The following is a 23,136-nucleotide window of genomic DNA, read 5'->3' as shown; positions in this document are numbered from 1 at the left end:
GTTGTTTTGGGTTCAAATCCAATTGAAAAGTTCGAGCCATGTCCAAGTAACCTACATCTAAAATTTCAAGTGCCTAGACCCAAAATTAGCGGAGGAGTTTGGTAGAGTTTTCAAAGGTCAAATCATTGAACTTTGACCCCTTGACAGCCAAATTTCTGGCCAAAAACCAATTAAAAATATTTTTCCAAATCTCAATACCCCTTATGTCAAATCTCGAGTCTGTAGACTGAAAATTGACAGAATAGTTTTGTAGGGAAATGTACACACACACATACACGCACACAGTTTCACTTTTATAGATATACTAGCATGGGTGCTCGCCGTTGCCCAGGTATTTGGAGGTGTATGTTGAGGAAAAAAAAAAAAAAAAAAGCGGTCAATTTTTTTAACTTTACCCCTATTATGACCCCTTAAAATTTATTGTTTTGGGCTCAAATCAAGGTATTAAGTTAGATCCATGTCCAAGGAACCTATATCTAAAATTTCACGTATTTAGACTCAAAATTGTCGGAGGAGTTTAGTAGAGTTCTCAAAAGTCAAATCATTGAATTTGACCCCTTAACAGCGAAATTTCTGTCTGAAAACCGATCACATCGATTTTCCCAAATCTCAGTACCCTGTATATCAAATTTTGAGTCTGTAGACTTAAAATTGACAAAGTTATTGCATAAGGAAATGTACACAAACAGACACACAGACAGACATGTTCACTTTTATAGACTTACTATTTCAGCCCGACGTTGCCCGGGTGTTTGGATGTGTTTGTTGGACAAAAAAAAAAATGTGGTAGTAGGAAGGCAGGCTCGAACCCGTACCATGAAGGAGGAAAAGAATGGGGTAAAAACCTAACATCTATGCTGTTACGACCACCACCAAACCGGAAGCGACATTTTTTAAAATTAAGGCTAAACAATCTAAAGGAGAGGATAACTTTAAAAAATATCGGCGAAAAAAGTGACCCCCCCCTGTAGAAAAGTGCCTAGTTGAAGGGGAAAATATTAATGTTTTTAGCCAATTTTTCGATATGTGTCGTATAAAAGGTTGACCTTTAAAACGATACTGATCTTGGTAAAATCTGTCGCCTCTATTGAAAGTTTTAGGCAGATATGCAAACACACATACATACATACATACATACATACATACATACATTTATATATTGGTAACTAAAAACTTTCGACCCAAACCAATGAAAAAGCTTGCCCTATGTCTGAATACCTTTTATGTAAAATTTCAAATATTTAGACCAGAAATTGCCTGAGTAATTTGGAAGAGACCGCAGAGGTCAATTTTTTTTAACTTTGACCCCTTAACATTTATTGTTTTGGGCTCAAATCAAGTTATTAAGTTAGATCCATGTCCAAGGTACCTATATCTAAAATTTCAAGTATGTAGACACAAAATTGTCGGAGGAGTTTGGTAGAGTTCTCAAAGGTCAAATCGTTGAACTTTGACCCCTTAATCGCCAAATTTCTGGCCAAAAACCAATCACATCGATTTTCCCAAATCTCAGTACCCTGTATATCAAATTTCGAATCTGTAGACTTAAAATCAGCAGAGTTATTACGTATGGATGCCCAGCGTTGCCTGGGTGCTTGGAGGTGTATGCTGAACAAAAAATAAAAAAAGAAGTTAATTTTTTTAACCCCGACCCCTAAAACTGATCACAGATTTACTCAAATCTAAGTACCCTGTATATCAAATTTCGAGTCTGTAAACTAAAAATTGACAGTCATTGCGTAGGGAAATGTACACAGACACACACACACACACACAGACAGACAGACACACAGACACGTTCACTTTTATAGGTATACTAGCATTTTGGCCCAGCGTTGCCCATGTGATTGGAGGTGTATGCTGAGCAAAAGAAAAAAAAGGTCAACTTTTTTAGCTTTGTCCCCTATTATGACCCCTTAACATTTATTGTTTTAGGCTCATATCAAGTTATTAAGTTAGATCCATGTCCAAGGTACCTATATCTAAAATTTCAAGTGTGTAGACACAAAATTGTCGGAGGAGTTTGGTAGAGTTCTCAAAGGTCAAATCGTTGAACTTTGACCGCTTAACAGCCAAATTTCAGGCCGAAAATGGATCACATCGATTTCCCAAATCTCAATACCCTGCATATCAAATTTCGAGTCTGTAGACTAAAAATTGACAGAGTTATTGCTTAGGGAAATGTACACAAACAGACACACGGACATGTTCACTTTTATAGATATACTAGCATGGGTGTCTGACGTTGGCTGGGTGGTTGAAGGTGTATGTTGAGCAAAATAAAAAAGCGGTCAATTTTTTTAAATTTGACCCCTATTATGACTCCTTAGAAGTTATTGTTTTGGGCTCAAATCAAGTTATTAAGTTAGATCCATGTTCAAGGAACCTATATCTAAAATTTCAATTTCAAAATTGTCGGAGGAGTTTGGTAGAGTTCTCAAAGGTCAAATTGTTGAACTTTGACCCCTTAATAACCAAATTTCTGGCCGAAAATCGATCACATAGATTTTCCCAAATCTCAGTACCCTGTATATCAAATTTTGAGTCTGTAAACCTAAAAAATGACCTAGTTATTGCGTAGGGAAATGTACACACATGCACACACACACAGACACTTTCACTTTTATAGATATATAGATAGATAGATTAGACACAAATGACAATCCATTTGACATATCAATACTTGATTCAGACTAGCCTATTTTTTTGTTTTTTATGAAATCAGACAAATAGCAATCCATCTGACATGTCAATATTTGATTCAGATTAGCCTATTTTTTTTTTTGTTCTTTCCTTCCACTATTTTAATGGCACAGATATATTTTATTTAATGCTAGTTTCTTTTCTGAAAATACTTATTCTGGGTAAGTAAATATTTTCTTTAACTCCTCAAATATTCTTTATTATTAAGAGAAAGGAATGAGTTATTTCCCTTGCATCTGCAAAAATAAATATTTAAAAACATTTTTTAATGTTAAAGGAAAGTTTCAACATTAATTGAAAATTATTATTTGTTCTTTAACATGAATTGATTAAAATTATTATTATCATTTATTGGTTTAGCTAATGTACTTTTAACTTTCTGCGGAGCGACAAGCCAAATCAGTTCCTTAGCTTTTATTATGTATTGGATATTTTTTTATGATTGAAATATTGTTATTTTGATTTCAATAATTTTATTTTTATACTCTCATAAACATATATTTATTATATAAATCCGAATCAAAAAACTTATTTTTAAAATTAAAAAAAAACAACTTTCATTTTTATAATTTCATAAACATATATTTCTTATAAAATAAAAACCTTTTTTTAATTTTGTTATTAAAACTGTGAATAAAGACTAATTGTGCTATTTTTATCTGTATATTTTTGTTAATTTTTTTGTATACTTTTCAATAATGATATTTTCTTATATTTTTTATTTCAATAAATTGTTTTACGATACAAATACTGAAAAACAATAAAAGGGAAGAAACTGATTTGCCTTTTCACCACTCTAACTGACTAATCAATTATTGAAACAAATTTTTAAAAATCCTGTTTTACAAAATAATTCGATTATGAAATTGAAATTAATTTTGGTGAATTCAATTTCTTCATAAACAAATCAGTCATTTTTTTCACTCACAGACAACACTGAGAATCCATAGTTACTAAACCTATAATTTAAAAAACTTTTTATTTTATATTTTAAGATTTTATGCTTTACTAGCAAAGTATAAAAGTACATAGGACTTGGGCCTGTTATGAACAGTACATAGGGCCCAAGCTTTATGTACTGTTCATAACATTATGTCCATATATATATATATATATATATATATATATATATATATATATAGCAAATAGGGTGCATACCTTTATAACTATTTGCTAATATTTTCTCTCCTCTGATGAGATGGTAGACATCGAAACCCTATAGGTTAAGGTGATTAATTTTCTAAAACATTCTTTGTCTTGCTTAGAATAATAAAAATTCTTTGATATGAAACTCAACCACTTCATTTCATTTCAATGAGAGTTTTTTGAAATTCATTGAATTACAATTTAATTTATTTGCTCTATCTTGCATATCGAGCAATTCTTGTTTAGATGGGATAACTTATAGAATATTACTGCCAGTAATATTTTGTAAACCTACAATCTCACGTTTACATAACCACTGATTGTTAAATAAAAACTATTCCGAAGTATATATATATATATATATATATATATAAGTTTCGTGGTTCAATTTTAAATTCTGAAAAAACAACATATAAAGACATATATTCGATTTAAGAATTTATTGCTTGACAAAAGGAATATATAGAAGGGGTTATTTTAATTTCCATGAAACTTATATATTGCTCTATTCTTAAATATTGAGCTTTTCCTTTTTGGTTAGGATCTCCTTGAAAGTATTACTTCAATTAATATCTATCAGGATTTTTCATCTGAATTCTGTCAGTGTCTTATCTCGCTTATATATATATATATATATATATATATATATATATATATATATATATATTAAAAAGTTTGACTCATGTCCAGGTAACCTACATCTAAAATTTCAAGTGTTTAAATCCAAAATTGGCGGAGGAGTTTGGTAGAGTCTGCAAAAGTCAAACTGATTAAAAATATTTTCCCAAATCTAAATACCCCTTATATCAAATCTTGAGTCTATAGACTGAAAATTGACAGAGTAGTTTGGTAGGGAAATGTACACACACACACACACACACACACACACAGACAGTTTCACTTTTATAGATATATAGATTATAAAATATTTTTTGTTTATTACAGTGTTTAAATCAGGGCTTATCTACTGTTAAATATGATAGGTTGTCATGCTCTATGTAAATGGTTTAACATTAATACTGTTTTGTTAATTTCTTTTAGGTGATCTGTGCACTTGCTTCACAGCGTTCAGTTGTCACCATTAACTATTTTAAGAAATTGATTGAATCCATCAAAAATTATGATGTTCCTTGTCCAGAAGAAAGCAAGTAAGAAATTTGAAGTTTTTTTTATTTCAGTTTTTTTTACTATTAAGCATTAAGGCTAAAACTTTTTTTACTATTAAGTGATCAAGGCTAAAACTCACTCGTGAATAAGTCCAATTGAAAATCTTTTCAACCCTTGTTCTTGAGTGGATCCTGAGCCTGGATAACTAGTAAACTATTCGAGTTTCGATCCTGGCTTGAGGTAGGTGCTTGTCTAGTCACACTGATGAACTGTGATACAGCGAAACAGTACTGTATGTGGATGACTATATATATATATATATATATATAGGGTGTCCGTAAAGTTACTATACAGTCTTATTGTTTTATTGTATTATATTTGTATTTGTAGTTAATATTTATTTATAAAGGTGTTATTTCTTTTTATTTCTTTTGTTACAAATAAATATTTTAATACAATATCTTACTGTACTGTTAATATATTACAGGGTGCCTGTATAGTAACTTTACGGACACCCTGTATATATATATTAGTGATTATGGATGACTATATATATATATATATATATATATATATATATAGATATATATATATGGACAAATGATTAATAAAACATGTTAAAAGACATCTTGAAAAAGAGTTAAAAACATATTTAATTTTAAAAAGGAAGCACAAGACGTGTTTTAAATATTCTCTCCAGTGCTTTTTCTGTGCACATTTGAACTTTTCTTTTAATGATTTGGAACTCATTTCATTTGTGATTTTTTTTCCAAGGAATTCTTCCTTTTGGATCATTTTGGACCATTTGGAACTTACCTGTTGGATTGGAAGTTTTTAATTTGACTGTGTTTGGATTTTACCATTCTTGGATTTTTTTACCCTTCACCGGACTATCCATTCATGTGAAATCTTTTTATCATTTTTTTCTTTTACCTCCTATTCCCCTTACCTCACCCTTTTTTTAACCAAGTAAGATCTGTGACTTACTTGTCGTTTCATTAAATACTTTTACATGCAAAATCCGATCCCGCATTTTGCTAATTCCTGCCCTCTGATGAGAAGGAGAGTATTTCTTCGAAACTCCGTGGATTAAGGATTATCCACTTATCTTGTGCTTCCTTTTTAAAATTAAATATGTTTTTAACTCTTTTTCAAGATGTCTTTTAACATGTTTTATTAATCATTTGTTCATATTATAAGCTCTATTTCCTTTTCGGTTTTATTGAGCTTTTACATCTGGTTGAGATTACTTTACTTGTAAATATTAACTCTTTAATATTTATAATATATTTTAAGTTTACCATTTTGATTACCTTGGTAAACTTATTGTAATTTTTATTTTTATTTATATATATATATATATATATATATATATATATATATATATATATATTAGTGATGGGAAGATTCCAATATTTTTTCTGATTCTGATTCTTTACCAATCTCTAAATATTTAACTATGAAGTTATTTTTTCTTGATTACTGTAAAAACACATGCTAAAATTGTATAGATTTCCTCAAGCATAAAAACATGCTGGGGGGGGGGGTCTACAGATTTTAGTTTTACTGATAGTTTAAAATCGATAAATATTTATTATTTTATTATCACTACCAGCAGTGGAAGATTTTATTTTAAACAAAATTAAATTAAAAAAGGAATCGTTTTAGGCATCGGAAAATAGACACACATTTTTCTCATACTGATTCCAATACCTTCAAAAGTTCTGATTCCGATTAATTGTCTCAACTATGTATATATATAGATGGTGTTTTGGTGTGAAAAAGATATAGATATATATAGATATCTATGTATATATATATATATATATATATATATATATGTATGTATATATAAAATTCAGTATGGCGTAATGAAAAAATATAAAGATAACTGCAGCTTCTCTTCCAATTTTCGGATTCTTACCATGTCAAATCACATTTCAATTCCTTTTGACGGATTGATCGTTGCTGAGTTTAAGGGCATAATAGATTCACTGATTGATATAATAATTAAGTGATTGATTTTGCGTTACGAGCAGATACTGTCAAGAATTGTATAAATCAACTGAATTAAAGGAATAAATTATAAGATGGTCAACATCATGAATTTCGGTATATAACTTTTTGTCATTTATTCTATCTCTCTCTCTCTCTCTCTCTCTATATATATATATATATATATATATATATATATATATGGTATTTTGTTTTTTTAGAGGTGACGGACTTTAAACTGACAATTCTATTTTCTTTCTTTGACAACTATCAGTTATTTTTAGTTCAGCTTGGTTTGGCAATTCATCATAAAGTGACTGAAATCTGAGCAGCGTTTTCAAACTGCAAATAATACAATCAATTTACCGAGAGAAACATTGGATGAATGTATGATTTCATGAAATGGACCTGCCAACTGGCCGCCTAGTTCATGCGATTTAACTCCATTACACTATATATATAAAGTCCCATGTCTATGTTGATAAACCAGACACAATAGACCACTTTTAAGACAACATTTGATGCATTATTGCTGAAGTACAGCCTTATTTAATGCGTAGAATTTGTGAAAATTGGACCTCTAGATTACAGCATGTACCTGCAAACCGTGAGACCATATGCTTGAAGTTGCATTTAAATGATAAATGCCAAAAATTAATCTTTGTGATAAACCATATATTTGTATAATAAAAATATTTTTCTGTGATTTTTTTTTAATTTAAAGTTTGCCACCTCTAAAAAAAAACACCCTGTATAAGCTCCACCCTCCTAGGTCTTGCCTTCCATCGTTTTGGGTGGAGCTTGCAGACTGAGGGGCCTCAACTGGGAAATGCCATGGGATTACCCAAATAATTTTAAAAAGACAAAGTGCTCTGTGTTTAGGGGAGCTGATTTGACTGTCTCCCATCTTTCAACCTCGTGTCACATTTTGCTGCGTCGGAAGGAAGTAGATAACATCATTGAATGATAAAAAAATTATATAACACCATAAAAAGTAAGAGATTACAGGGCGGAACGATAAAATTGTCGCCCTAGAAAAGATGACATGATTCCATTTCCGTTTGATGCAGACCATCTGCTAGTTAGCCAGTTATGTACAAATTCCAAAAGCGATAGAAGCCTTCTATCATGTCTGAAAGTGACACAATGTGTTTGCAAGATTGGAAATGTGCCGCTATACAACTCTTTCTCTCTACCAATCTAAGTTATGACAACAGGACCATCACCAGCACCCTCAAAATGAAAATCTAGATGATTCAATGTTTGAGGACACGGCTCAACAAAAGTACCTGGATATGCTGAAGAATGTGGTGATCCTCTGGTGCAATCAGGTGGTTGCAGGTAGACCCTGAGTGTGGTAGCAGGACTTTGTGCCGGCCCACAAGTCCAAAGAGACTCAGGCTTGGCTTTAGAAGGAGTGCTACGACTTTGTACCTTTCTCTCACTGGCACCCCCTCCTCCCCTGACCTGAACCCTCTGGACTTCTTTGTTTGGTCATACATCGAGAACATCACCAACATGACCTCTCACAATACTAAAGCCAGACTGATCGCCGCCATCTGCTGAGTATTCGCCAGTGCTCATGGAAAGGCATGCTCCCAGTTCCGGACATGTATCGAGGCAGTGATTGAGGCTAAAGGCTGATACATTGAATAGATGTCAGCTCTACTACATAATCAAGTTACCTGAATTGATTTTTTAAATAAAAGTTTTAAATAAAGTTGTGTTGTTTTCTTTAGATCGACAAATTTATCGTTTCACCCTATACATATATATTTTTTGTTGTTGTTTAGTATAATTCAGGAGAAATAACTCTGGAGTATTCTTAGTCAGCAATTCCATGAACGCTAGCAGTTTTTAGTTGTCGTACAATTCAAGGCAGGTAATCTTTGCATGCAAAGCTTTATTTGACAATTCATTCATGTATTTTTTTAATATTATTTTCCAGATTTCTCCCAAATGTGTCCGATTCATTAGCCGTTCGAAATATTTCTACTTTTCAACCAAACATAAAAAGGAAAACCCTCTTTAATGGGAAGACCTTCATTTTCTTCAGTGCCTCACAGGTATCTTGACTTAAAATTTTTTTTTTTTTTTTAATTTCTTTTGGAATTTTTAGATGAGGGTTGGGTGCTTCTATATTATAATAACAAAAATTCAATATTTATTGAATTACAAGTAAAACAATATTTATTGAATTTCAAGTAAAACAAATGGTACCTATGTAATTGTTGTTTCACAAATAGTAACATATCCAAAAATTATGGAAAACAATAAGGTAAAAAGCGTTTGTAAAATCTAGCGATTTGATTTTAAAATCTAAGTTTGAATTGGAGAGTTAACGGGGGGGGGGGTAATTAAGTTTTCAATTTCTCCAAAATCAAATGATCAAATGGTCCTGGATATGACCTAAAACTATATCCGATGGTGAGGCCCTACCTTGCGGGCCTTGGTGAGTGTGGAGCCACCCTTTAATTGCCATTGCTCCCAGGTCCACTTTGACCCGGAGTGGTAGTACCTGTTAGGGTCCCAACTATGGGTTAAATAGAATCCGACTTAAAAAACAAATATACTCCATTAAAAATCGTTCCTCAAAATAACTAGATTTGGCATTAAATAACCTGAAAAAGGTTGATATGCCGTAAAACAAAAACAACCAACCAACCAACCAAATTTTTTTTATAAAAAATTAAAAAGTTAAAATTATTTTTAAAAAATTCACAAATTATGTATATATGTTGCATTTATTGTTGTTTTCTGAATAAATTGTCTGCTTTCAACTGAGTTACTTCCCCTTTTGCTTACGTCACATGACCCAATATGTCCGATCTAGCACGTAAACTTATTGGATCTCTTTACCCTTATCAGAACTGTTTTTCATAAATAATTATTTTTCTATGTTATCGTTTTCTGTAATTTTTGGATATGTTACTATTTGCGACGTGACAATTACGTAGGTATCTTTTGTTTTACTTGAAATTCAATTATTTTTTCGTTGTTATAATATAGAAGCACCAAGGATTGATAATTTGGATTCTTCGGACTACTGTTCTCATTTTGGCTATTATTCTCATAACTTTTCAGCATAAAAATACTAGAGATGGACAAGACACATCTGAAGAAGGCTGGAGTTACATCAGCCAAAATATGAAAATAACATCCAAGATGAGAACCGTAGTCTGAATAATCCAAACTTTGGCACATATGAAATGAATATGACAGCTAAAAATGAAATGACAATAAAATTTTATGAAGTACTTACTTGGTACTGAAAAATATTAGCATACAGCGAAAATTACCAAAAATGATGAATATTTTCATTTATTTAACTATACATCATGTGTCCAGAAAAGTTTGTAACTATCAGATTTTCGTATTAGTTAATGACTTAAGACTCACTAGTTGTCTCCCTTTGGTGTCAAAAGCATAAATCGCTAAATAAACTTGTTTTTTTTTAAAATTAAAATTCTATTTGATCATTTTCCGTAATTTTCATTTGGTGTACAATAATATTTAATAAAATCTGTGGTTCTTGTCCAAAATTCACCTTATAATAAAAAACAAAACTAACAAAAAAGTATGTTTGATGTACATAACTGTGATGAAACAAAAATATCATAGTCCAAAACTTATGTAAAATGATCAAGTATTGTTATTTTTATAAAGAAAATCATTTTTAAGTGATTAATGGGAATCCATAAGCATTACAGTATAAATCTTGCAAGTTTCAATTATTAAGTTATCTCCCTTTGTTTTTAAGATTGTTTTGAAAATGGTGGACAAGGCAGTTGCTTTTCAGTTACTCATAAAATTTTATTTTCTTATTTAAAAAGAAAATTAGTTGATCAATTTACATGATTTTTGAATTTAATATTTTCGTTTTGAGATGTATATGTATATATCATATAGATTTTTTTATTTTTGTTTTTTTTTATGTAAGGGGAATTCTGGTCAAGAAGCAAAATTGGATACACTTATTTAAAGTTTTAAGGGGTTTCTGTCTCCAAAAGTCACTTAGAGGTGGTGGTGGTGGTGGTGGTAGGTTCATATAGATATTCAGCACATAAAAGGTAATATAGAGATTTGGGACCACTTCCATTGTCTTCCTCAGAAAAATTTATATGTTTAGATTTTATAAAAATAGTATGTATTTGAAGCTTTAAAGTAAGTGAAACTGGCATTGGACCAACTATTTCCCTAGATGAGTTTGTAGTTAAAGGATACTCTAACTTAACTTCCAAATCTGACCCCCAAGATCGCCATGGGCATGAAATATGTGCCTACATAAAAGATGGCTTTCTATGTGTTTGGGACATCTCCAGAGAAGATCCTAAATTACCCTATATGTGTTTTTCCGGGTTGCAGTTGCTCACACTACTGCGTTTATATTTGCTCTCTATCGCCCCCACTGTTACTATGGCAAAGTGGAGTTACTATCTTTAAAAGCATATCTGAGAAAATTGACCATATCCTGTTTGCTCACCCTTTGTCTAACATTCACGTCTGTGCAGACTTTAATATTAACAATGTGAAATGGTTAACCCACTCAGATAAGACAGATGATGAGAGGAGGTTCTGTAATGATTTCTCCATTGCTTATGACCTCACTCAGATTGTTAACAAACCCACCTGTGTGCCTGACACTGACGGTCAGTATAGCAAGTCTCCTAGACCTTTTTCTCACAACTTGCCCTGAGCTATGTTCATCTTCCGTTCTGTCTTCACTAGAATCTTCCGACCACTCAGTTGTATCAGTTAAGATAAAAACGAAATGTAATAAGTCCTCTCCATTGTACGGTATATCAATACACTATGACTGACTGGAATAGCTTCTATACATTTATATCAGATCTACCACTGCGTTCCATGTTTAAAAAGGATATGTCCTCTATAGTATCAGACCTGATGAAATGGTTAATTGTAGGTAGAGACCGTTTCATTCCTTTGAAAAATTCCAGCAAAAACCTAACAGCCAACTGTGGTTCTCTCCAGAATGTGCTGCTGTCATTGCACATAGAAATCACTTTTTCCATTGTTTCCAACATAATAGATGTACTGAGACTAAAGCCGCTTTCAGGACTGCCAGCAACCACTCTAAAAGAGTAATAAAGAACGTAAGAGAGTTGTATGCTCAGTTCGTCAAGTCCAAAGTAGCTGAGCAGTGGCTTGGTTCTCACCAGTTTTGGGGCCCTGTCAGTGGGGCATTAAAATACGCCGACTGCCCCCCTGCAGAGGGTAAAAGTCCCTCAATGGGGGTCCTGGATATAACCTTTTACTATATCCAGTGGTGAGGCCCCAGCTTGTGGGCTTTGGGGAGTGTGAAGCCACCCTTTAATTACCATTGCTCCCAGGTCCACTCTGACCCGGAGTGGTAGTACCTGTTAGGGTCTCAACTATGGGTTAAATAGAAACCGACGTGAAAACAACAAATATATTCTATTAAAAAATTTTTATTCAAAATCTTTGGATTTGGCATTAAATAACCCGAAAAGGGTTGATATGCCGTAAAACAAAAACAACCAACCAACCAACCCACTAGTTTTGGCAATTAGTGAACAGAATCCTGAATAGAAGCGTGTGCTCTATCCAAACTATCATCAATGGACATGAGGTAATCTCGTCAGCATCAGATAAAGTCAAACTCTTTGTCGAGAACTTTGCAATTAACCCTAACCCGACCAAGGCCACCAACTCTCAGTATTTCCTCATATATTAGAAAACACGCTCTGCGATATACAAATATCTGTGCGTGATGTTGCCAAGCTAATTAAAAACCTTGTTCCAGTAAAACAACTGACCCTGACGGCATTCCTATTATACTGCTAAAAAAGCTTCAACCAGAATTAGCTCCCATACTTACAAAGCTGTTTAGGCATTGTCTTAAGGAGAATTGCTTCCCAACCCCCTGAAAAACCTTGTCAATATGCCTTGTATTTAAGAATTCAGGTGATCGGTCATCTCCCTCTCAGTACAGACCTGTGCATCATGAGTAAGTTGCTGGAATCTGTATTATATAGAGAAGTAGTCAACGACCTCAGCAAAAATAAACTTTGTAGTGACATAAAATATGATTTCTGTCCTGCTTCATCTACAGCAGATGTGCTTACAGTTATATCTCATAGGATTAGTGAATCTCGTGACAGAGGCTTCCTTTCTAGGGCAATTGCTCTTGACATATCAAAGGCCTTTGATAGAGTATGGCATAAAAGTCTACTTCACAAGATCTCCAGTTATGGTATGGCTGAAAATGTTAACGTTCGTCCCTATTTCCATTCCATGGAGGCCAGGCGCGAATGCAGACCCCACAATTTTATTATACCATCCCTATTTAAGTTAAAACATATTTATCAAATGATTCTTATGTACATCTATATCAAAAACACTTGTAAACGTTTTTTTTTTAATTTTTTAATTTTTTCTTTCCATACTTTGTGAACCAAGCGCAAACACAGACCCCACTAGTAAAGAACCACCTTTCTGCCAGATCAAACATTCCCATTCCTGTCTCTAGATACATCTTCTATCATTATATGTAATCAGTTGTTTAAAATAATCAACCATATAGGAGCCTATTCGTGACCAGACACGCACACATACACACACAGACATTCAACTTTATATGTATATATATGTATATATATATATATATATATATTAAGGCGTCATGTTTTCATTCAGACAAGTGTTGTTAAATAGCATGGAGTGTTTTGCTTAATTAACTTTTTTTTTGTAATTTTTGAATTTTTCGAAATGTCGTTCTTATTTCTTGGTTGAATCTGTGCAAGAAAGTTCCATAGTCTTCATCCATCTGCTTTTTCGTTTGATTATTTTTTTTGCAAGTACTTTCAACTGAGTTTCATTAGTCATCTTCAGGCAGTTTTTGATTACTGTTTCATTTAAAATCTGGATACTTTTATATGCTTCAGTAAAAATTACAGTTAAATTTCTTGCACGTGTGTAAAAAAAAAAATATATTTTTTAACGTGTTAGGAACGTGGCTAAAATAAATGTACGATGGTGTAATGGTTTAAAGGTATGATTTACAAAATGGTATAGAATTTAGTTTTCTTTTTAATAATTTATAACTTTACAACACGTCTATAGACACACACACATGCATATAGCAAAAATGGTAATTAGTAAAAACCTGAAGAAAGTGCTCAATACTATTGCAAAGCAAATCTTTTTTCTGTAAAGTCTGATGAAGTTACTGGTCGTTGATATGATTCGGTAACTGAAACATGTGTAACTAAACAGATAAAATGGTAATAAAATATATATATCTATATATCTATCTATATATATATATATGTGTGCGTATATATACATATATATATATATATATATATATATATATATGCACACACACACACACATACACACACAGACGGTGCCCAGTCAAGTCAGTTAACAAACCAATCAGATGTGGGGTTTTGCATTTATCAGCCAATCATTGTGCTCCACTCAGACATGATTTGACTAATTATTTCCTGTTCTATATTTTATTCCCTTTTATATATTTGAAGTGCTTTATTTATTTATTTTTTGAATATGTTAACTGAATAGTAGTTGATTCTATTTTAACACATGTGTTTCTGTAGTATTTTATTTGTTTTATTTTTTTAATTTTATTGTATTTTTAGTCCATAAATTTATTTATGTCATCTTAAAGTAAAGTTTTTTTTGTTTATACCGCTTTTTTGCTATTTCACTTCTATAAATAATAATAAATTGTGGAGGGAGGGGGTGATCTTTGAAGCTTTGTTTTTTTTTTTTTTTTTTTTTTTTTTTTGGTGCTATTCTCTTTCTCCCTCATATTCTCATTTTATTTATTCCAGATGAAAAAGATGCAGGAAGCCATCACCTTATCAGGAGGTCATCTGAAACAACACTCGGAAAAAACTGACATTTCTGACCAGGATATAATAGCAGACGATATCCGCATAATGCAGCCGCCTTCCAATGCCACAATAAACAAAGAAATTGTCTCCCATATCCAAGCTGTCTTAGAAAGGTGAGAGCAGATTTTTATTCCTTTTTCGCTTTGTTTCTCCAGCTCTCCTAAACTGTAGTCCAGTCTATTAATACTAAACCAGCCATACAATGACATGTAAGTGATATGCTCTTAATGTCTTATACTACATTTTTTTTTAATGGTTTTACGTTTTTTCTCTTTCTTCCTTGTTCTATCTAGTGTGTTTTCCAGCTCTCTTAAACCGTAACCCAGTCTAATAATAATAATAATAATACTAAAGCAGTTTTGCAATGAGGTATATGTATTATACTCTCAGTGTCTTATACCACATTATTTTTTAAAAAGTTTTTCTCTTTCTTTGTTCTATCTAGTAGATATTTATATGCTGCCATCTCAGCATAATGTGACACAAGGTCAGAAAATGGGAACACTCATCCAGCGCCCCTAAAAGAGTGGCACTCTGGCCTAGAAAAAATTGCCTGAGCATCCCCATCAGTATTCCTCAGGCAACAAGCGATAAACTTGCCTACTGAAAGCCAGGTGGCAAAGCCTGGGAGGGTGGACCTCCCAACTAATACCCAGGTGGTGTACATCAGTCAGACAGGTACTAAACCAGTTCCTGGCCTTCCTCCTGTTAGACTGATTGTCAAGAACAGATTCTTGACTGGAACTTTCTACCCAGTCTCCAAGCAACTGAAGCAGTAAGGAGACCTCATTCTCCAACATTAAAAATAATGGGAGACTATTCTATCTAGTATGTCTTACATTAAATTTTTCCTTTTCTTTTTAGGCTTTGTAGTTTTTTTTTCTTTTAGGCTGTATGGTTTTTTTTTAAGCATTATTTTTTTTTGTTTAGATTTTATGTTTTTTTAGGCTTTATAGTTTTTTTTAGGATTTATGCTTTTTTTTAAGCTTTATGGTTTTTTTAGGCTGTATATTTTTTTCTTTTAGGCTTTATGCTTTTTTTAGACTTTATTTTTATTTATTTTTTTAGTATTTTTTTAGGCTTTATGGATTTTTTTAGGTTTTATGTTTTTTTTTAGGCTTTATAGTTTTTTTTAGGCTTTATAGTTTTTTTTAGGCTTATGTTCTTTTTTTAGGCTTTGTTTTTTTAGGCTTTATTGTTTCTTTTTCTTTAGGATTTATGGTTTTATTTTTTAGGTGTTATGATTTTTTTTTTTTTTTTTTTTTTAGGCTTTATGATTTTTTTTTTTTCAACAGTTTATAAAGATGTGAAAGACAATTTGAAAGACAAAATTTTGCTTAAAGTTCTTGAAGAATAAAAATGCATAAGTGTTCAAAAGTTTGTTTCAAAATTCCGTTACGTGTTTGTGTGTGTGTTTAACTTTAGCTTGTGTTAATGGAGAAAAACATGTTTAAAAAAATTTTACGCGTTAGCATTCAACTGATGTTTCTTTGATACATGGTTATTCATGGCCTCATTATCACTTTTGGCAAGTTGGCTGGTTTTGTAGGTTTTTTTTATTGGCTTGTTATTTTTTTTTTTTGGCTTGTTACTTTTCTTTTTATTATTGGCTTGTTACTTTTTTATTGGCTTGTTACTTTTTTATTATTGGCTTGTTACTTTTTTATTATTGGCTTGTTACTTTTTTATTATTGGCTTGTTACTTTTTTTATTATTGGCATGTTACTTTTTTTATTGGCTTGTTACTTTTTTTATTATTGGCATGTTACTTTTTTTATTGGCTTGTTACTTTTTTATTATTGGCTTGTTACTTTTTATTATTGGCTTGTTACTTTTTTATTATTGGCTTGTTACTTTTTTTATTATTGGCATGTTACTTTTTTTATTGGCTTGTTACTTTTTTATTATTGGCTTGTTACTTTTTTATTATTGGCTTGTTACTTTTTTATTATTGGCTTGTTACTTTTTTATTGGCATGTTACTTTTTATTATTGGCTTGTTACTTTTTTATTATTGGCTTGTTACTATTTTATTGGCATGTTACTTTTTATTATTGGCTTGTTACTTTTTATTATTGGCTTGTTACTTTTTTATGGCTTGTTACTTTTTTATTATTAGCTTGTTACTTTTTTATTATTGGCTTGTTACTATTTTATTGGCATGTTACTTTTTATTATTGGCTTGTTACTATTTTATTGGCATGTTACTTTTTATTATTGGCTTGTTACTTTTTTATTATTGGCTTGTTACTATTTTATTGGCATGTTACTTTTTATTATTGGCTTGTTACTTTTTATTATTGGCTTGTTACTTTTTTATGGTTTGTTACTTTTTTATTATTAGCTTGTTACTTTTTTATTGGCATGTTACTTTTTTTTATTGGCTTGTTACTTTTTTTATTGCCTTGTTACTTTTGGGATTTAAAACAAGTGAGAACCATTTTTACTGGTTGGAAAATATTGAGTTCACACCCATGTCAAAATTCTTCATTAGTGTGTACTTACAAGGGATGTTCCAAAAGTAATGTCTCCTATTTTTTGTTCCACTTGAATGGATCATATGGAATTGCAAATCGTATTGTTATCATGACTGAAGTTATGCATTCATTGTCTTTCGCTTCCAGGAGAAAGAAAGAAGCGAAAAGAAGAGGAAAGAGTACGCGAAATTAATAAAGAAAAGAGGGTAGCTTATACAAACTTTTTTGTTCAATTTCTAATTTATCACACAACTGAACATCTAGATGATTGCCCCTTGCTGATACTGTCTAGAAACTGATGTTCCCACGTTTTTCGCACAAGAATTATCCATACACACGCATAGTTTTTGTTAAGCTTTTGTACCATTTGCCACATTCTGGTTGTAATTAAATATTGATTAATGTACAAAGTAAAACAAAAAATAAACGAAATTAAAAAAAGAGTTCCATTTCGTTTTCGTACAAAAAAAATGAAAATAAATTAGCAAATATTTTGAACAAAACAAAATTCCTCTTTAAGTAGGTAAACTTTGAGGCGTTATTATGAAATAGCAGGCAAAATCAATTTGCAAGCAGTAAATTATTTACGTCAAAGCAAATGCTTGCCTGCCTATCTCTGGCTGTCCTATTGACACTTTAAATTAGTGGAAAAAAATTTTGGTTGACTTCTTAACAGCTTAACAAAGAAACTATGCGTGTGTATGGATAATTCTTGTGTGAAAAATGTGGGAACGTCAGTTTCTAGACAGTATCAGCCAGGGGGTCCAAAAAACATGGAAAGCATTACTTTGACACATACATGTTCTAATGCATCTGACATAGCAATCAGAAATCACATATCTCTGGCACAATTCAAACCAATTAAAGGAAGGTGAATAAGAAAAAATGGTACTTGTGCAGTTTAATCAAGACATTAAAAAATGAAAATATCGGAAAAAGGTTATATTGTATGTATCTGTTATGGAATGAAGTTCTCCAAAAAAAAAAAATTCATATAATTTCATCAAGTATTTATTTATTTTTTTTTTTTTTTACAGCAAAAAAACAATTTGTTATGATACCGAGCAAAAGGCTTGATTTTTCAGAAGAAAAGCTAGTAATAAATATGGGGAGGAAGTGTCGGCGCTTTAAACTGAGTTATCTCCGTGTGGCGTGGTCAAATAATTCAAAGATGGCTACCTTCAACGTGCTGTCATAAAAACGTGTTTTCCGTGTAAAAACTACTCGATCAAATTAAGTGAAATTTTTTTCAGAGATCTTCAGTCCAAAATGGATACGTACAATATAACCTTTTTTTTTTTTTTAATGTCTTGATTAAACTGTTGAAGTACCGAAACAAATATACATGTCAAAGAAGTTTAAATATATGACACAATCATGTTGACACACCGGTTCTCACCAAATCACCGAAGTTAAGCAAAGTTGTGCCTGGCCAGTACCAGATGGGTGACCATTTTGGGAAAGCAAGGCGCTGTATGTACTGCTAGGTAAAAATACCAGGTTGAGAGACTGGCGCTGTCTATCCTTCTCTCGAGGGTAGATGGGCCTCTCTGAAGCCATGGTAGGCAACCCATCTAGTGATGGCGTCACAATAAAGAATACGCTTGATAGCCTTGGCGAAGCATCAAGAATTTCCAGCCATTAGAAAAAAACCTGAAAGATTCCACAGAATTTGTTTACATTTCCCTTGCGCCTACTGGCATTGGATGAAACAACAAGTTTAAATAATAGATGTTTCATTTTCATTTATTAATTTGAACATTTAGAAAACTGAATAACCTGATTATTGTGGTCCTGTAAGGGTCCGGAAGAAGGATGACATCCAATCTGTAGTGGAATGGGGACAAAAATGGATGGCCACATTCAATGCTGCAAAGACTAAACTGGTTTCCTTCAATAATTACAAAAAACCTTCTCTGCCACCAATAGCAATGGCCAGTGACTCCTATTCTGAAAGTACATCTTTCAAACTGCTTGGCCTAACGTTCACAGGAAACATTAGTTGGAACAATTACATTGAAAACATTGCCAGGGCCGTTGCAAAGAAGGTAGGCTCTCTCTACCGTGCTAGAAAACTACTGATACCTGAAAGTATCCTGTACCTCTATAAGGCCACCATTCGCCCATGTATGGAGTATTGTTGTCACATTTGGGCTGGTGCATCTGCTGCTAGTCTCTCGCTCCTAGACAAGGTTCAAAAGAGAGTCGCCAATCTGATAGGCCCTGAACTGGCATCTAAGCTTCAGCCTCTGTCCCATCGACGAAACGTTGCATCCCTCTGCCTGTTCTATAAGTATTTTAATGGTGAATGCTCTGACGAACTGCAAACACTTGTGCCTCCACGACGTAGACACCCTCGATAAACCTGACAGGCAGCTAAATCCCACCCCCACACTGTAGAGATCCCTAGATGTAAAAGATCTTTCTACTCCAGTAGTTTCTTCCCCAGAACCGCTAGAGTCTGGAATTCCATTCCAGGTCCCTGCTTCCCCAACTGTACTGACATGCAGAAGTTCAAGTGTAACGTGAACCGACATCTTGCTTCCCAAATCCCTACATAGTGCCCTAGTAGTTGCTGCCCCTGATAGTAGCCCCCTACACCAAAGTGGCAATGTGCCTTGTTTGGGGTGAAAATGTAATAAAAAAAAACAAACAAAAACAACTCGGTAGCTAGTAGAAACGAAATATATTGAACAGAAAAGTAAATACAATAAATACATTAGTGCGAGCATCACGGTGCAACATTTGTGTGTTACGTGTGTGCTGATGCAAAGAGACGTTCTCTTCGTCTTTATAGTAAATGGAAGAGTTCATTACTATCCGTAGGGTGGACACACCACCACAGTTATATAATTTTTTATTAAATGATTGAAAATTTTTTTTTTCTTTTGGTTTCTGAGACTTTTGTTGCAGATACTACTTATTCATAGAAGAAGACTTAGTTTTTTATTTTATTGGTGGTAACAACCCGAGGAGGTTGGCCCCCACTCACGAAAAGAGAAATGTATATGTGTGATATTGTTAATTTTTAGTGTGAAGTCTGGATTGATGGGAATATGTTGTTTTTATGACAAAAGTCTCAGATCCCCTCCCCCCAAAATAATTTGAATTTTTTAATAAAAAAATATATTATTCAAATTAATATGTATGTGCATAGTTTTTGTGAATAAGTTGTTTTTATTACAAAAGTATAAGATCTCCCCCTCCCCCAAATAATTTGAATCTTTTAAAAAAATATATTATTCAAATTAATATGTATGTGCATAGTTTTTGTGAATAAGTTGTTTTTATGACAAAAGTATAAGATTCCCCCTCCCCCAAATAATTTGAATCTTTTAAAAAATATGTATTATTCAAATTGATGCGTATGTGCATAGTTTTTGTGAATAAATTGTTTTTATGATTAAAGTCTCAGAAATCCACCAAAAATGATTTTAATCTTTTAATAATAAAGAAAAATGATAGAACATTTTTCAGTTTTCTAAATTTTCTAGTTAAATTTGCGTAATAACGTTTCCATAGATGTGACCAAGTTTCTCTACTGCATTTATTCTTTCAAATTATCACAATAAAATGGAACAAGTTATCATTAATTCTTGTAACATTGTATGATAAAACTAGCAGGGCTACCCAGTGTTGCTCGGGAGCATAGATAAAGCATTTTATAATGGAGCATATTGTTGTTGATTAGATTTTATGGGAGTAAAAAGTTGACCTTGGGTTTACCTTTTTTCGTCTTAATAACTCTTGCTTCTCTTACTTTTTTCCTTCAGTCCTCGTATTCCGTAAATGATGTTTCTATAAAAAGGGGAAAGAATTATAGGAAAAGTTTTCTGGGTTAGAAAAACTAAATTTTATAGTGGTGGTGCTAACAATAATAAATATGGTATAGTTGCATTTTAAGCACTGGATTGTCGTAAATGTCCACTTGGCTTGACTGGAAGGTGGCAGAAACCACCGGAATATGCCGAGTGCTGATTTAATTGATCAACCAATCAAAAATTGATAACAGATGCAGTTAACCATTATGGAGCAAAGCAAATGACTTTTGATAAATTGGAAGAAAAAACAATTAAGTTTTTCAATTTGAACCAGTTATAGCAATTTAGCACACAATGATTAATTTAACCAGCCTAGATAAAATATTATAGGCGCTAGAGTGAATCCTAAAATATTGTCAAAAAACAAAACAAAAATAATTAATACCATTGGAATTGAGGCAGGAAGTGCAGCAAAAAAAACAAAAAAAACTTCTGATAGTGATGGTTTTGATCAGAGGTGCACTAAACCTAATCCTTAATCCATAACCCCAAAACAAAATTCTAACCCTAACCCTAATTCTAACGCTTTAAAAATAAATAACCAGTACGTAAGGTGCAATAGAAAAAAAAATAAAACTATTTATTTATGAAAATTATTTGTTATATATTATTTTTTGTTTTTCCATTTTTTTTATTTGTTTTAATTGTAATTAGTATCCGATAAATGTTGTTATTTCTGTTTCCTAGCATTATTTTATTTTGATTGGTGCTATTGGCAGCTTCTGGTCAATCCGAAGCGGACATTCATGAGAATCTAATTCTTAAAATACAACAGTACCAAAAATATTTATTGATTTTAATCTACCAGTAAAACTAAGACTTATAGATAATAACAAACTTAGGTAAAAAATATAAAATTAAACACAAAAAGAAAAAGTAGTTATAGCTTAGAGTTCAATAATTTTTTTTTTTTTTCAAAATATATTAAACCTTGAATAATTCCAAACATCTTTTATTTATTTATAACTGTAATGCTGCTTGAAACTGACACCAGCTACATTGCTATAAATAGTTGAGTAGAATTAAATATTTTTCATCGTTTTAGTTATGGTAAACGTATGATCACGGATGCTGAAGTTGGACACGCTGTGATGAGTTGTTGCATTCAGCAATATTGCAATCCAGATGCGGAGCCAGGTCAGTCATTTACTTCTACATTGTAGTTTATTTGAATTATTCGGATGACAATTCTCGTTTGTTATTTTCTCACCATTTTGTCCAGTGTAATGTTAGTTCCGATCAGACCGTAAATGAAAAAATAAATATTTTTCTAGCCAAATATGGAGAACTGCTTGAGATATATTATTACAAAGAATAGAACTATAGTAAGGCATCACTTTTTTTCTGACCTCCTTCAGGTGCATCTTTTCTGAATTTTGAAGTCTTTGTTGAAATCTGGAACTTATATAGAATTTGGAACTGAGCCTTAATTTAATCCATGTGAACCTTTTGTGCAATGGATAAAGGCCTAGAATACAATCTGTTCTAAGAGATAATCTTATGGCGGTTCAAGGTTCAATCCTCATTGCTAATGATCTATAATATAAAGAGCTTATAATAATATATAATTATATTAAAATAATAATAATAATATAGAAAATATATAATTATAATAATATAAAGAGTTGTCTCTGTGTATGTTTGTATGTTTAGCTAAAACTCTAAAACTATGAAGCAAACACTCTCAAAGTTGGTATATTGTTGATTGGTGTTACCTTGGATAAATAATATCTAAAATTTAGAAAAATGTATTCATTCTTTGGCATTAATTAGATTTATTTGAGGGGAGGTGGGGCTCAGCCATTTCGTGTATTAACTGAAGGGAAGTAACTCTAATTTTTTTAACCAAGGAGTTGATTCCCTTATGCCAACTCATTCCTTCAGGAATCCATAAAAATGAGTTGTCTGTGTGTGTGTGTATGTGCAGAGAGAGAGAGAGAGAGAGAGAGAGAGAGAGAGAGAGAGAGAGAGAGAGAGAGGCTGGGCA

The 23,136-nt window shown here is 32.2% G+C and overlaps 1 protein-coding gene across 1 annotated transcript in view; it reads left to right on the top strand.

Annotated features, from left to right (window-relative positions):
• LOC145243640 (nibrin-like) overlaps nucleotides 1-23,136 on the top strand; it is an 82,412-nt gene that overhangs the window by 28,502 nt on the left and 30,774 nt on the right. Inside the window, exons 5-8 of the mRNA XM_080106663.1 lie at nucleotides 4,891-4,997; nucleotides 8,900-9,017; nucleotides 14,790-14,965; nucleotides 22,195-22,286. Of these exons, the coding sequence (XP_079962789.1) occupies nucleotides 4,891-4,997; nucleotides 8,900-9,017; nucleotides 14,790-14,965; nucleotides 22,195-22,286 (493 nt within the window). The remainder of the gene's footprint in view (nucleotides 1-4,890; nucleotides 4,998-8,899; nucleotides 9,018-14,789; nucleotides 14,966-22,194; nucleotides 22,287-23,136) is intronic.

The sequence above is a fragment of the Euprymna scolopes genome, chromosome 22 (assembly GCF_053919585.1).
Source record: "Euprymna scolopes isolate OS-2025 chromosome 22, ASM5391958v1, whole genome shotgun sequence".
NCBI lineage: Eukaryota > Metazoa > Mollusca > Cephalopoda > Sepiida > Sepiolidae > Euprymna > Euprymna scolopes.
Note: the sequence above shows the minus strand (reverse complement) of the source record. Positions and strands in the feature narration are given on the sequence as shown.